The sequence below is a fragment of the Anomaloglossus baeobatrachus genome, chromosome 3 (assembly GCF_048569485.1).
Source record: "Anomaloglossus baeobatrachus isolate aAnoBae1 chromosome 3, aAnoBae1.hap1, whole genome shotgun sequence".
Classification (NCBI taxonomy): Eukaryota; Metazoa; Chordata; class Amphibia; order Anura; family Aromobatidae; genus Anomaloglossus; species Anomaloglossus baeobatrachus.
The window spans coordinates 38,459,264-38,472,865 of NC_134355.1; the positions used below are offsets into that span (position 1 = coordinate 38,459,264).

The 13,602-nt window shown below is 47.8% G+C and overlaps 1 protein-coding gene across 1 annotated transcript in view; it reads left to right on the forward strand.

The window, feature by feature from the left end:
• Positions 1-13,602, forward strand: part of USH2A (usherin) — a 1,098,211-nt gene that overhangs the window by 808,891 nt on the left and 275,718 nt on the right. The window contains exon 48 of the mRNA XM_075339131.1: positions 10,846-11,014. Coding sequence (XP_075195246.1) covers positions 10,846-11,014 — 169 coding nt within the window. The remainder of the gene's footprint in view (positions 1-10,845; positions 11,015-13,602) is intronic.

Genomic DNA, 13,602 nt, shown 5'->3' on the forward strand with positions numbered 1-13,602 from the left:
TTCTCGCGACGGGAGATTCCAAATGGCTTTTATTGACGACCTGTGCCGGCGTTGACGAGCCGTAATGAAATAATGTAGCAATTTGTTAACAGAAAACACAGCGGTTCTCCAACGACCCGGCTATTAGTAAATTCACCAAATACGCCCCCCGTATAGGAGACGGTAATTAAAATCTGATTGAGAAGAGACTTCTGAATTTGGAGTGTCGAAGTTGAGCCTTTAGGATGCGGCAGATGTCACCGCGTGGTCATCGCTTCTATGATGTTTTGCATTTTGTTGTTCCGTCGATGACATTACGATGTGACTAATGGGGGTAAAATTAAAAAAATAAAGAAATCCCACACCCCGGCCCTTTATACTCCGTTACGGCAATCATTGGGCTTCCTATACCGGCCGGACGTCAACAAGATTTTCGATGGCTTTATTATGTCTATGCGATGATTAACTGGACACGTTTGGGTCTAATCACAAAGCGTTTACATTGGGAGGCAATCCTTACAGAGCAGCCAGTGCAGCCGTATCGCATAATTTAGTGCCAGATGGACAGAATACAAAGACATAATGACGGGATGAAGAGCATATAACATTAGCGCGGCCCCGGCTGCCAGTACGGCCGACTCGTCTCCACCAATATAGCTGTTTGCTCTGAATAACTAATTTAATAAAACTGAATTTCTCAAGTCAGCGTCAACCCCTATAATTCAATTTGGATACATCAGCTGCGGAGGGTGTTTTTTTTTTTTTTTTTCTTTTTTTTTATTATTTTTCTTTGCTTTTTTATTTTTTTTCTTGGCTTTCGCTGTTTCTGTACCTTTCACATTGAAAATGGATGATGCGAGGATTCTGCGGAGAGGGGAGATGTCTGGAGTGCAATGTCTGCTGTTTTTATTAGGGTTGGATTTTATTTATTTATAAAACTCCTTTCCAATCGCTGACAGCAAATGACAGGTAAGTATTGGACGAGCGGGCCTCCTGCCTGCGGAGGACGGATCCTGCCGGTGGGAAGGCGTCAAAAACAGATTCCAGATTTACCGTTTGCTCTGTGAATAGTCGTTTTCATCCTGTTGGTTAAAGACGTGCCAAAAAAAAGAAGAATAGCATAATAATAAATTATATTTACTGTCAAGAGCGTAGTGAGTTACCGTAGTAAAATGGGACAACATTTCACTATGACCTTCTTCAGGACCTGGAATGGAGACATTTGGATTCCTTATCCTGTTTCCTCTATTCCTTGATGCCTAATAAACTGTACTTAAGTCCTTTCCACCGGAAAACCCCTTTATCATCTATCCATCAGATGCAACAAGTTGCTTGTGACATGGCTAAGGCAAAAGACAGCATGTGATAAGCACCAGAAGCACTTCCATTCTGTTATGGGTAACAGACAGTACTGTAGTGTCCGGCAATAGAAGGTCACAGTGTCTGGCTGCGCAAAATGCTCCCTGACTTTTTCTATTGTTCCTGCTATTAGTATTTATGACGCCCTTGGACTATCAGGTCGTCACAGGGTACTGCACAAACTGTCCTCCCGTGCAGTGCTCCAAGTCCCTCATGGTTCCTGGGTCCCTATCTAATGGTGTTGCCTACAACAGCAAATCAAATCCTAGTTACACACTGCACCACACCCACCAGGCACACCAGTGAACGGCTTGAGTGGAATAGAGTCGCCCACCGGGGGGGGTCGGGGATGGGAGGTGTGTAGTGTAGTGAGTAGTAGTCTGTGGGAGAAGAGAGAGAGAGAGGAGGTTGGTAGTGGTGGCTCCCAAGAGAAGCTGTCTAGGTTGCAGACAGTGGTCTGGACCTAGAGGAGTCGGACGCTCGGTCGCAGGGGATTGCGGCTAGGTGCCTGGACCTGTCAAGGAGGACGGTCAGCAGCCTGGCACGATCACTGGTCCGGGACCAAAGGGACGGTGGGGTACATGGATCCTAGGTCGGGGAGAAGCTTCAGACAACCCGGCAATTTACCTGAGGAGAACGGAGCCTTTATGATCTGTTCCCACCCGCTCCAGAATCAGGGCACTAGCCCAACAAGGGGGATAGGGCCTTCCAAACAAACGGTCCAGAAAATCCCAAGCGTGAGCCCTGAGAGCAAGCTCCCACACTTAGGCACAGTGGGGAGCGGGGCCCGGCAAGTTTCAGACTACTGGGCCACCACAGTGAAGTTATACTTAGTGCCAGGAGGCAGGTCACGGATCACCAGGCAGCACTATAGGGGAGGGGACCCGGACGAGCTCCCATCAAGCGGCAGCGATACTCAGAGAGTTGGTTTACCCGGTTGTCAGCGTCTGCTTATTGACTGAATGAGTACCTGAGTGACCCCTGCACACCACGGCATCCCACCGAGTCCCGGGGCCTTCCCCTACCCGTGGAGGGCAACGACACCTTTGCTGCCCCACTCCATCATCCCGGGTACTCCCCAACGGTAACGGCGGTATCCCTTCCTTACCGGACACCACGGGTGGCGTCACGAACCATACCTCCCCTGTAAATAATTCCACTCCTTTTACGTTTAGAAGTGGCCCCAAGCCCCCGGGTCCGGAGACCCTCGAGCCACAAATCATCGCACAGATCTGAGCAGTTCGATCTGCTGCAGGGGCGGCACACCTCCATTGTAATAGATAGCTGTCACGGGGTCCTTTTCCGATATCACACAATCAACAGAGCGAGAGATCAGTGAGCAATCCAAAGAACATTTATTCCAAGCAAAATCAGAAGGTTCCTAAAAATAATCCACCACACAAAGGGTAAAATAGTCCAGTAATGGCATAAATGTTCCGGGGATGAGTCACAATCCTCCAGCTGTCTTTTTCAAGGCAAATTGGGGTTTCTCAACAGCTCTCTGGGGTGCTGCCTGTAGCTGCAGCTTCTCCCCCTCAGATGATCAATCTTCTTCCTTGTCTCTTGAAGTTCTCCGACACACTGAACAATCTCCCAGGTAAACAGAGAGTTTAGGTGGATCCCAGGCCCCCCTCCCCTAGACTTAGGGACAGAAGCACTGCAAGGGCTTATAACCCTGCAGACAGAACAAACAATACATCGAATAGACAGACCACCATGCCCAAAACATGAACCCACACAAAAAAGGTACATAACCCACAATATCACACCATCATAGTAGCTTTTCTGCTGTGTTTTCATCTCTTTCCCTTTAGGACCCAGCAGGCCCTCGTTCCATCCAGCTGCTGATTATCAATAGTCCCCTTCTGCTTAAATACTCCCATATTCCCTGGACTTGTGCTGGTGACATTATTCAGCTCACTAAAGCTCTGGTTGCAAGCAGGTGGCTTGTACTCAACTTTAGTATCGTTGCTGAATCTTTGCTGAACTTTTGCCTGAGTCATCTGTGGATAAGTAGTTTATGCATTTCCCCCGTGTGTCCTCTTTGTGTCTTCTCTGTTGTTTAGTGGAGTTGACAACTAGCTCATCTCACCTGTTCCCTATTTAGGGTCCAGCACTCGGGACACCTTGGGTCAGGTATCTGGATAGGTGCGGAACCTATCTAAGGTGGTACGGGACCCCAGGGACCAGCAGTAGGTTTGGTCAGGCGTCACCATCTCCCACTTCTCTAGACACAGGGTTTCCCTTCCCTTTTCGACGTTCGCTTGGTACTTCCTCGTACCTAGTGAGATACATTCCCTCTTTAATCATGCAGGGAGCAAATGTCTCTGTCAGTGAGGAACTGACTGCAACATAGCAAGCGAACTAGTGGGGGTGAGTAGCACTCGAGTCCCTATTAAATTGCAGTGGTTTATCCGAAGTGAAGGAGACACACCTCAGCAGTCTGAACACATCAGAGTGTAAAGAAGCATGACACACCAGAGACAACTAGGAGACTGGTGCTTGTATATAAGGGACTATGATACAGAAACTCCGAGGTGAAGGCCACAAAAGTGTGCAGACTAATGGGCAATTTACTACAGGTGCTGCTGCAATGAGAGATGGTTAATAAAGGTTTCAGACAAACACTGGGAGGGTTTTCTGAACTGTATTAAAATTGACACAGAATCTGTGCCAAATTGCAGGAGGTGCTGCTGAAGAGATTTCTAGCAAGTGTCAGTGAAGTGTCACAAATGTTAGTAAAGTGTTGCAGGTGTCATCCTATCGCAGCATATACCAAATACTATTGCCTATTGTGTGACCTTTGAAACCATCCTGCTTACTGCCTTATGAGGAACTCTGTAACCTTAAAAGGATAGGACAACCCCTTCTGGTTCCACATTTCCCCCAGGTAAAATAATAAATTGTATACTCACCTCCCGTGTCAGTGGTGTTTTCGCTGTGTCTGAGCTCACGTGCGGTTGTGATGTTGAAGGGGAGAGCCGTGTGATGGCCGGCATTGCTCCACTCCCTTTTCTCACTCCAGTGTTGTACATGTGTTATGCCTCTGGGGGGGGGTGACACTTACTTATGCCTTCGATGTCTCGCCCACCACCGTCTCCCAGATTACTATTGTATTGATATCTAGCTGGTCTGATAACACCTGCACTTAGTGTGACGCCCTGGCAAAACCAGGTAGTCACAGATGACTGTACCCCCCACCAAGGGTACAGGAATCGCTTCCTCCTTGGGATTACGACCCCACACCCCCACATGGTGCATATGAGCAACCGCCCCTCCCCCCCAGTGTAGGAGCTGAAAAGAGCAGCAGGGGAGGAGTTCAGTCAGTCGGAGGAGAGCAGTCAGGAGTGTGTCTCCTGAGCTGCAGAGAAAGCGGCCAGGGGTTGGAGCCCCTGGACTGCGGGAACTGGTCAGGCACTAGGACGGGACCCAAAGTGGACCGGGGCAGGGTAGTGGACCGCCGGCATCTGGAACCCGGAATAGTGCAGGGAAGTGGACTTCCCCTGTTCCAACCAGAGGAGATAAGCAGACTACAAGGTGCAGTGCAACAAAAGAGGGCTCCTGCTCATTGCACCGTGTGTGCGACCAGCACACCCCTCCAAAAGGCTCCCGGTCACCAGCAATTTGGTTTACAGAAAGACTGTGTGGTTCTTGACCCTCCACATGAGCACAGCTTCATCCAACACCAAGACAACTGAACTGTGAGTTCCCTGCTCCCTGCAATCCCTGCCACCAGCACAACTCCCAATTGGGCCCCGGGAAAACACCTCCCCTACCCGTGGAGGGGATTCCATCTTGCTGCTCCACACCACCAGTCCCGGGCATGGTACCCAGAGGCAGCAGCGGTGCCACCATCTCATCACCGCAACCCACGGGTGGCAGCACGGACAATCTCCCTTACCTAATCCCCTTTTTGTTGTGAAGTCTGGGATCACAGACCGGGTCACGCCACCATGATACCTACAGAAGTGACCCCTTGGCCCAGATCTGAGTACCCCTTATCCCTGGGCAACACATTAGCTTTTAATAAGGCCGAGGCCACACTGGGATTTGTGCGAGTGCTTGCATGACACTCGGCACACGCTCGCAGCACAGCGGGAGCCGAGTGTCATGTCATAGACATCGTACTTGCGGGAACACAAGTCACCATCTTGCGGGAGCCGGTCACCGTCATAGACATCATACTTGGGCAACACATCATAGAAACAGTTCTCCTTGAACTCAAAACTTAATTTCTTTATTCAGCATACAAGATTTCTGGAAGACATCTTTAGAATACACATTTCAATCTTTATAATAACCTTCCTAGGACAGACATGCCACTTTATCCTGTGTTACCATTCTGCTGCTGCTGCTGCTCAACGGACTAACCCTCTGTCCAGTACTTGTCCTGGGCAATATTCCTCCAGCTGCCGAGTCTGACTTCTATGGTCCCCATCTCTTGCAGCCGTGTCCATAGGACACAATGGAGGATTCCTCCTGAAGGCCTGGGCAAACTGAAACTGAGCTCATGATCCCAGGACCTCCTGTGCAGCACTTCCTATCAAAACTAAACTCAACACATTTTCTTTCCTTGATCTGTCTGCAATTACAACCTTTACTCCACCCACTGTGCACTAGTGATGGTCAGTCCGGCTCTTTTTGGTGATCCGGTTCCCATGGCTCCGCTCACCAATAAGAGCCGCCTTATTCGGATCGTTCTTGGCTCCCTATTAAATATGTGTTCACCTCAGGTGAACACATATTTAAGATCATAGGAACTCCGATGAAACCCCGCCCACCCGCGGCTAAACCCTGCCCACTTACAAGGGACCAATTAGATTGTTGAGAGGGCGGGGTTTAGCCATGGGTGGGTGGGGTTCAGGAGCGAAAAGAGCCGTTTAGAAAATTTACTCACTCGGCATCCGGTTCCTGTCGGTCACAGCAGGGAGCCGGATCTTTGTATCGGAACGTTCACGACCGACACATCACTACTGTGCACTGTCTCCCAGATTACCATTGTATCGATATCTAGCTGGTCCGATAACACCTGCACTTAGCTTCTAATAAGGCCGAGGCCACGCTGGGATTTGTGCGAGTGCTTGCATGACACTCGGCACACGCTCGCAGCACAGCGGGAGCCGAGTGTCATGCGACTGTGGTGCGATCTGACCACAGTTGCGGGGGGGGCCGGCATTGAGGAGGGGCGGGCCAGTGCTGAGGAGGTGAGGGCCGGCGCTGAGGAAGGGAGGGAGGGTTTTAACTCCCTATCTCCTCCGTTGCCGGCTGATGCGAGAATCACACTGCTCTCGCGTTACACTGGTGTAACGAGAGAGCAATGCGATGTTTCTCTCGCCCCCATAGACTTGCATGGGTGCGATTGCAACAGCAATCAGGAATGCTGCAGTGCAATGCAGCATTCCACCCACACCATTCTGCAACTGTTTTCTCGGTGCAATTAGGGCTGAGAAAATAATCGCTTATAGGAGCTGCTCCATAGAGTAATATTGAACGGAGTGGAATGCGATTTTTTTTTTTTTATCGCATTCCACTCGCACCGTTTTTCTCGCCATGTATCCTAGCACACTATCTACACATTGACTTCCTCATGCCCTCTTGTCCCTCTGTTGTACTAAATGTTACCTAAACATTCTATCTTAACATTCCTATGCCTGTTACTTACTATTGTTTACTCCATATTATCCTACTTAACATTTCTATTCTTTACACATCATTAATACCATATTTCCTGCAATAAAACACCTAGAAAGCACTATGATGCAATGCATTTAAAGTTACAATTTTACTTCTTTAAACACTATAACCTATGAGCTGCTAGATGGCACCGATTGCTGTGCTGCTCTGGCTCTGCTACATCGTCGCACCAATATACATTTGACATCAAGCACAATTATATCACAGTACTGTACATTAGGGAAAACACTGTATAGTAGGAGGGTAAGCAAATCAACCACCACCTACAATGTCGCGTGAGCCCCGAGTCCAATTGTCACCAGCTTCTGTCTCCCCGTCTTCCCACAAAATGAGCAATCAACAGAAAGTGAGTGCAACCGCAGTGCTCACTTCTTGTTGATTAACTCGTTTGGTCCGAAGGTGGGGAGACAGAAACCTTTGGGAAGACAGAAATCCTTGAAATTCTGACGTAAACCAATGGTGTGATGTCCCATGACGTCCATCGATTCCTATGGAGCTTCGTTCTGAGAATGTTCGGAACTTCAAGGATTTCTTTTTAATTAATAAATTGGGGAACGGGGGAGTGTGGGGGAGTCTTTGTTCAAATTATTTTTTCCTGTGTCTGTGTTTTTACTTTTACACTTGTCGGGTTAATAATGGGGGTGTCTGACAGATTCTTATCCATTAATAACCCCCGGGTTTCATGCCAGCTCTCAATTTACAGCTCACATCAACCCCAAAACTATTACTCCAATTGGCACTGCACCAGGGCAATCAGAAAAAGCTGAGGCGAAGTGCCAGAATCGGAGCACTTTTGAGGCTGTTGAGGGCTGCTATTTATAGGCAAGGGCCAAATAAACATGGAACTTCCCAACCTGATAATACTAGCCCCCAGCTGTCTGCTTCACTTTGGCTTGTTATCAAAAATAGGGGGCACTCCACATTGTTTTTTAAAATTATTTACCTAAATAATAAAAAAAATTGTGGGATCCCCTCTATTTTTGACAACCAGCAAAGGTACAGCAGACAGCTGTGAGTTGTAGCTATCTGCTTTACTTGCACTGGTTATCAAAATTAGGTGGGATCCCACGCATTTTGTTGCTTTTACTTTTGTTCTTTATTGTTCTTAGTAGTGTAATGTCATCTTCTCCATGCAATAATGCCTATTGATTGGCTGGGAGCTGCTATTGCATGGACAGAGGGCAGTTTCCTATGAGAACATCAGATAAGGTCCAGCGTGTCTGGTTAGTAGATGAGGCCGCATGACGTGGGTGTCCCTAAAGTGAGGGACCAGGGCAAAGGATAGCAAGATCTTAGAGAGAGAAAGTTTATCGAGAGATAGGGTTATCTGGTAGAGACAAGTCAGAGGCACTAAGTGGATACAGGTCCAAAGAGAGGACACCTAGCAGAACCACCCAGAGTTTACAACTCTCAAAGATAACGGGCCGGGACAGAAGAAAACATGAAACTCCTTGGCGGGAGTTCTCTTAGCATCAAAACGTTTGCAGCTGAGTGAACCATCTTGGCAGATTATCCCTTTGTAATGGAAAGCCACCCACTAAGCAGGTACCCCGAGACCCTTTAACCCCTATACAGGGGTCTGGAATTACTGCAGGGTCCACTGCCTATGTGTAACGCCTGCCTAGATCCACAGACTCAGACGGGCTGTAATGGACAGGCTAGAGGGAAGCTGCTCGCCAAGCAGGACCCCCAGAACCCTGAAACCCTTTAACCCCTATACAGGGATTTGGAATTACACAGGGCCCTGGAGATCACTACCTGTGAAAGGCTGCAGTCTGAGAGAGTAGTCATCAGGCAGGGTCAAACCAGGAATTGCGGAACAGGGACAGAATCGGCAGGCAAGGACGTAATCAGAAAACGTAGCAGAGGTCAAATCCGGATCGGGCAGCGAGGTACAAAAACAGCAGGCAGGAGGGTAGTCAGGAAACAAGCGGTAATCAGCACACGAAATCACAGGACGAAAGAAGAGCCAGAATTCTCAGAACTATCTCTGGCAGAGGTCAGCAGACAGGAGGGGAATTAAAAAGGGTGTGGTGTCTTCCCATAGGCTGTAGCTGAATGATGGTACCTCAGCTGGGAGACACCCGCCACCTACAGTCAGCCAGTGGCACTGCAGATCCCCAGGAAACCCAGACCAGTGGATGAACGGAGCTTGCGCCCACCGGCGCCGCCGGCATCGACTCCTCTCCCATCACCAGCACGATCCACGGCTGGAACACGGTGTCGTCTGTTGATCAGAGCAGAAGTCGATGGAGCGGACTCCGGTGGTGACGTAACACTATGGTAGGCTGCAGTCCAAACATGGGGATAGTCGACGGGCCGAGGTCAAACCGAGATGTCAGACGAGGTACAAAACAGCAAGCAGGAGGAATGTCCGGAAAACAGGCCAAGATCAAACCGAGATGTCAGGAGAGGTACAAAACAGCAGGCAGGAGGGACGTCAATTACAAAGCCGAGTTCATATGAGACATAAAGGAAGGTGCACAGTACCAGGAAGGATGTGGCTCAAAGCAACACAAGACTATCTCTGGCAAGGAACCAGGGACACTGAAGGATATAAAAAGGGTGTGGAGGCTTCCCCTAGGCTGAAGTAGGAGCTGATACTAGCTGGTAGGCACACACCCCTACAGTCAGTCAGCAGTACTGCAAGTTCCAGCCAGACCAAGCTTGGTGAATGTGTGGCGACTCCACCCACCAGAGCCACTGGAACTGACTTCTCCCCCATCACCATCACAGCCTGCAGTGTGAGCAGAGCAGCGCCTGGTGACCTGGGCAGATGTCACCGGAGCAGGCACTGGTGGAGACGTGACAGTAGAGCGGTGCCTGGTGAGCGGGGCAGACGTCACCGGAGCAGGCCCTGGAGACGTGACACCCTTTAAGAGAAGAATAAGACGCGGAAACGTAGGGAGAGGAAATAACGTTCACGCATTGTACTGTTGTAGGGGGAAGCTGGGTGATGGCTGAGAGGACTCTCTTCTACTTTACTAGGGTGAATGTGTTCCACCCCGGCTGGGGGGTGCGACACTTACTTGAGTCTTTTGGGGTTCGTTTGAGAACACTGAGCGATTCTTTCCAATACAACAACAAACTCTTTATTTGACTTGCAAACTTCTGGACAAATATGGCCATACAATCCTGTCGTGCTGCCGCTGTTCTATTGGGTACTTTCCTGTCTAGCCCTCGCCCTGGGTATTAGCCTTCCTTCTAGCGACCAAATCCAAACTTCTACTTTTCCCCGTTTCTTAGCTTTGCTGCTTCCTGTATTTTAGTTCTACCTCAGATGGTGTCTAGGTTGCCCAACATTAGGGGAGCCTTAGGCTCAGGACACACTGCAGGAGACCTCCCGATTCCATGACAGACCCCACACCAGGGCTCGTCCACACCTCAGGAACCTCTCTGCAGAACTAACTCTCTTCCTGGCCTGTCTAACTATCCAACCCTCTGCTCTCTGACACTCCTCCCATCCTGGCTTTCGGTTCCTCTGCAACCAAGAAGTATCTATATACTGTACAAACCTTCTCTTACACATCTGGTCTTGGCCAGCCAAAGTCATCGACATCTTGCGGCCGGGAAAGGTGTACTGCCTTCGTAGCAGAAGGCCACACACCCAGTCAGAACCCCCTCTTTCATGTAATGTGCCAGGCCGCAAGAAATGCAGACTACGTCCCGCGCCACGTTACATGTAGGGCACTCGGACCCCGCTTTAACCAGTGTAAAATGCGGTAATCTCATTTAAGTGGCCTAGAAATGAAGGAGATCCTTTAGTGCAGGGCGTGATGACGTCTTTAGACTGACATATGTTTCTTATAACAGGTGTGCTGCCATCACGTTCTACACGACAGAAAGGATGGATATGAGTGCTGCGAACAGAACTACGTGGCATCCTTTCACAATGCGTCACGGATTTGTTGTGCAGGACAAGTGTACATGATGAAGCCCGACCATCGCTGTTGTGGAGGATATTACATCAAACTTCGTGCTGGTAATGAAAATATTCTTATTGTTTCCAAATGCAAATGTGGCTCTTAATAACGTGCTCTGCCTTTTACATCTCCAATAGACCCTACCTACGATATACAGTGGAGAAAAGGTGCACAATTGCCACGTGTGCCAAAATGTGCCACTGTTCTACATCTAAAATCTGGTAAAATGCCAGATAAATTATGTTTCTCATTATTATTTTTTATTATTATTATTTATATATTTTATATATATTTTATTATTATGAGACATTATGTGTCTCGTTCGCTATAACGGTGGGGGCATTTCAAGTAGGGCGGGAATTTCTGAGATCTTGTTTGTCAGATCACTAACAACTGTAAAATCGTCCCAAAGCCACTAGTGCTTAATGTAAGCCATGATGAGCGATGAAAACGTTAAGTGCAAACTGTATTTTCAACAACTTTTGCATATATAACACAAGTGAATATAATATACATTGTAACGTATCTTATAGGATAAATCTGCATCTTTCTCCATTTATAAAACACTTCTTTCCTTTCCCTCTGTATCCAAAACTTGTTATCCACTCTAAAAAAAACCAGCTCAAATCCATCTCGTTCAGACAGACTGGACTACACCCTCCTTGTGATATCATGTTACTGTCACAGCTTGTCACAAAGGTATCACGGCCAGCTGACAACCCAGTGACAGCAAGTGGTAGAAGATTACAGAGATTGACAGCATGTGTTGTTATCTGACAATTCCTGCTTCTGCAGCAAGTGGACTCTATGACCCTGTGTTGTCCTGCCTCTCAGTTGCCAGCCTCTGACTTCCTTTATAAACCTCACCCTGGGGTGGTTTATGATTCAATAATTTTTTATTAGTTTTTCATCAAACACAAACAATACAGACATACACAAAAAGAAGAAACAAATAACAAAATTAGTAAAAACTATGACATCATCAAACCAACTGTTTAAGCATCATGTATTACGTTTGTGGGTGTGGTTTACTTGGTTCTTTGCTGAGCTCTGGAGAGGTTGTCTTCTGCTACTCCAGAGACTTCTGTGGTTACTGCTGCTTAGATAATTGTTTATCTTTTGCTATCTACCAGGGCTCTGATGATTGCAGTCATGTTTCCCCTGTATTGTTCCTTTGTGTCTTCCTTTTAGTATTAGTGGTGTTGACTTAGCACTCACACCCTCCATCCTTACTTTGGGCAGTAAGACAGGGTCCAGGTTTCCAGCTCGGCGACAGGTGCGGAGCCTGTATAGTATCGGAGAGGGCAGTGAGGGTGAGCTGCAGATTGTTGTCAGGGGTCACCACTTCCCCCTTTTCCCAGCTATAAGGCATTCCTTCCCTCTTTTTGTGTGTTGTCCTATATGGCTGGTATAGCCTCTCTCCCCTGCCGTGACCGGTACACAGTCCATTATACTCCTAAAAAGAAGGGAGAGGAGGAAGAATGAGGAACATAGAGGGAAAACAGGCAGAGGGAGACAGTAAGATTGTACTGAGCTTTCTAGCAAGTCTTTTACCTCACTCCAGTGCTGGATTCATATCTAGACTGATTAGTACTGCTGTGTCATTTCCTCCATGCTGCTGCTTAGCTCTGAGGGCTACAAGAGAAATGAGGGACAGGAATCCATCCCTCCGTGCTATGTATTGGAGAGATTATTGCAACTAGTCTCATGCCACCAGCTTATAGTAGACTGCATTTTAGAGAGAGAGCCTGCAGAGGTAAAAACTGGTGAAAATGCAGGAAACAATTAATTTAATAGCCAGATATAGTGTTATTCCTTATGTATACACACAGGGTAGTTTATTCTGAAAAGTTACTTGAAAGTTTGGTTTCACTTTAAAAGACAGGACACTTTTAGGAGCATTTATTTTATATAGATACTGTCATGGGTGACAGACCGTCCTCTGGTGTCCAGCAATAGAAGGTCAAAGCGTTTGGCTGCGCAAAATGCTCCCTGACTTTCTATTATTCCTGCTGTTAGTATTCAGTATACAATGTATCTCCTCTGCAGGGTTTTCATCCTTTTCCCTTTAGGACACTGCGGAGCTCCTCTCCCCTTCAGCTGCTGATCATCTGTATTTCCTCTTGGATTTAAATACTTTAATTTTCCCTAGACTTGTGCTAGTAATATTCAGTTCCTACACACGCTCTGGGTGCAAGCAGGTGGCTTGCACCCATCTGTATGATCGTTGCTGAACTTCTTCCTGAGTCATCTGTGGATAAGTTGTTCATGCACTCTCCCCATTTGTCTTCTCCCTGTGTCTTCTCTAGTGTTTAGTGGGATTCACAAAGAGCTCATCCCACCCATTCCCTATCTAGGGCCCAGCTCTAGGAACATCCTAGGATCAAGTATCTCGCTTGGTGCATAGGTGCAGAACTTATCTAGGGTGGTGAGGGACCAGCGGTAGGTTTGGTCAGGGGTCATCACCATCTCCCCCTTCGCTAGACGCAAGGTTTCCCTTCCCTTTCACCATTTGCTTGGTACTATCCCACACCTTGCATGAAAGATACATATATTTTGACCTAAAAATTATTTTTGTATTTGAGTTTCATTATACATTTTGCACCACTTGGCTTCTATAGCCTTTGTGTCGCAATGCCTTTTGTTG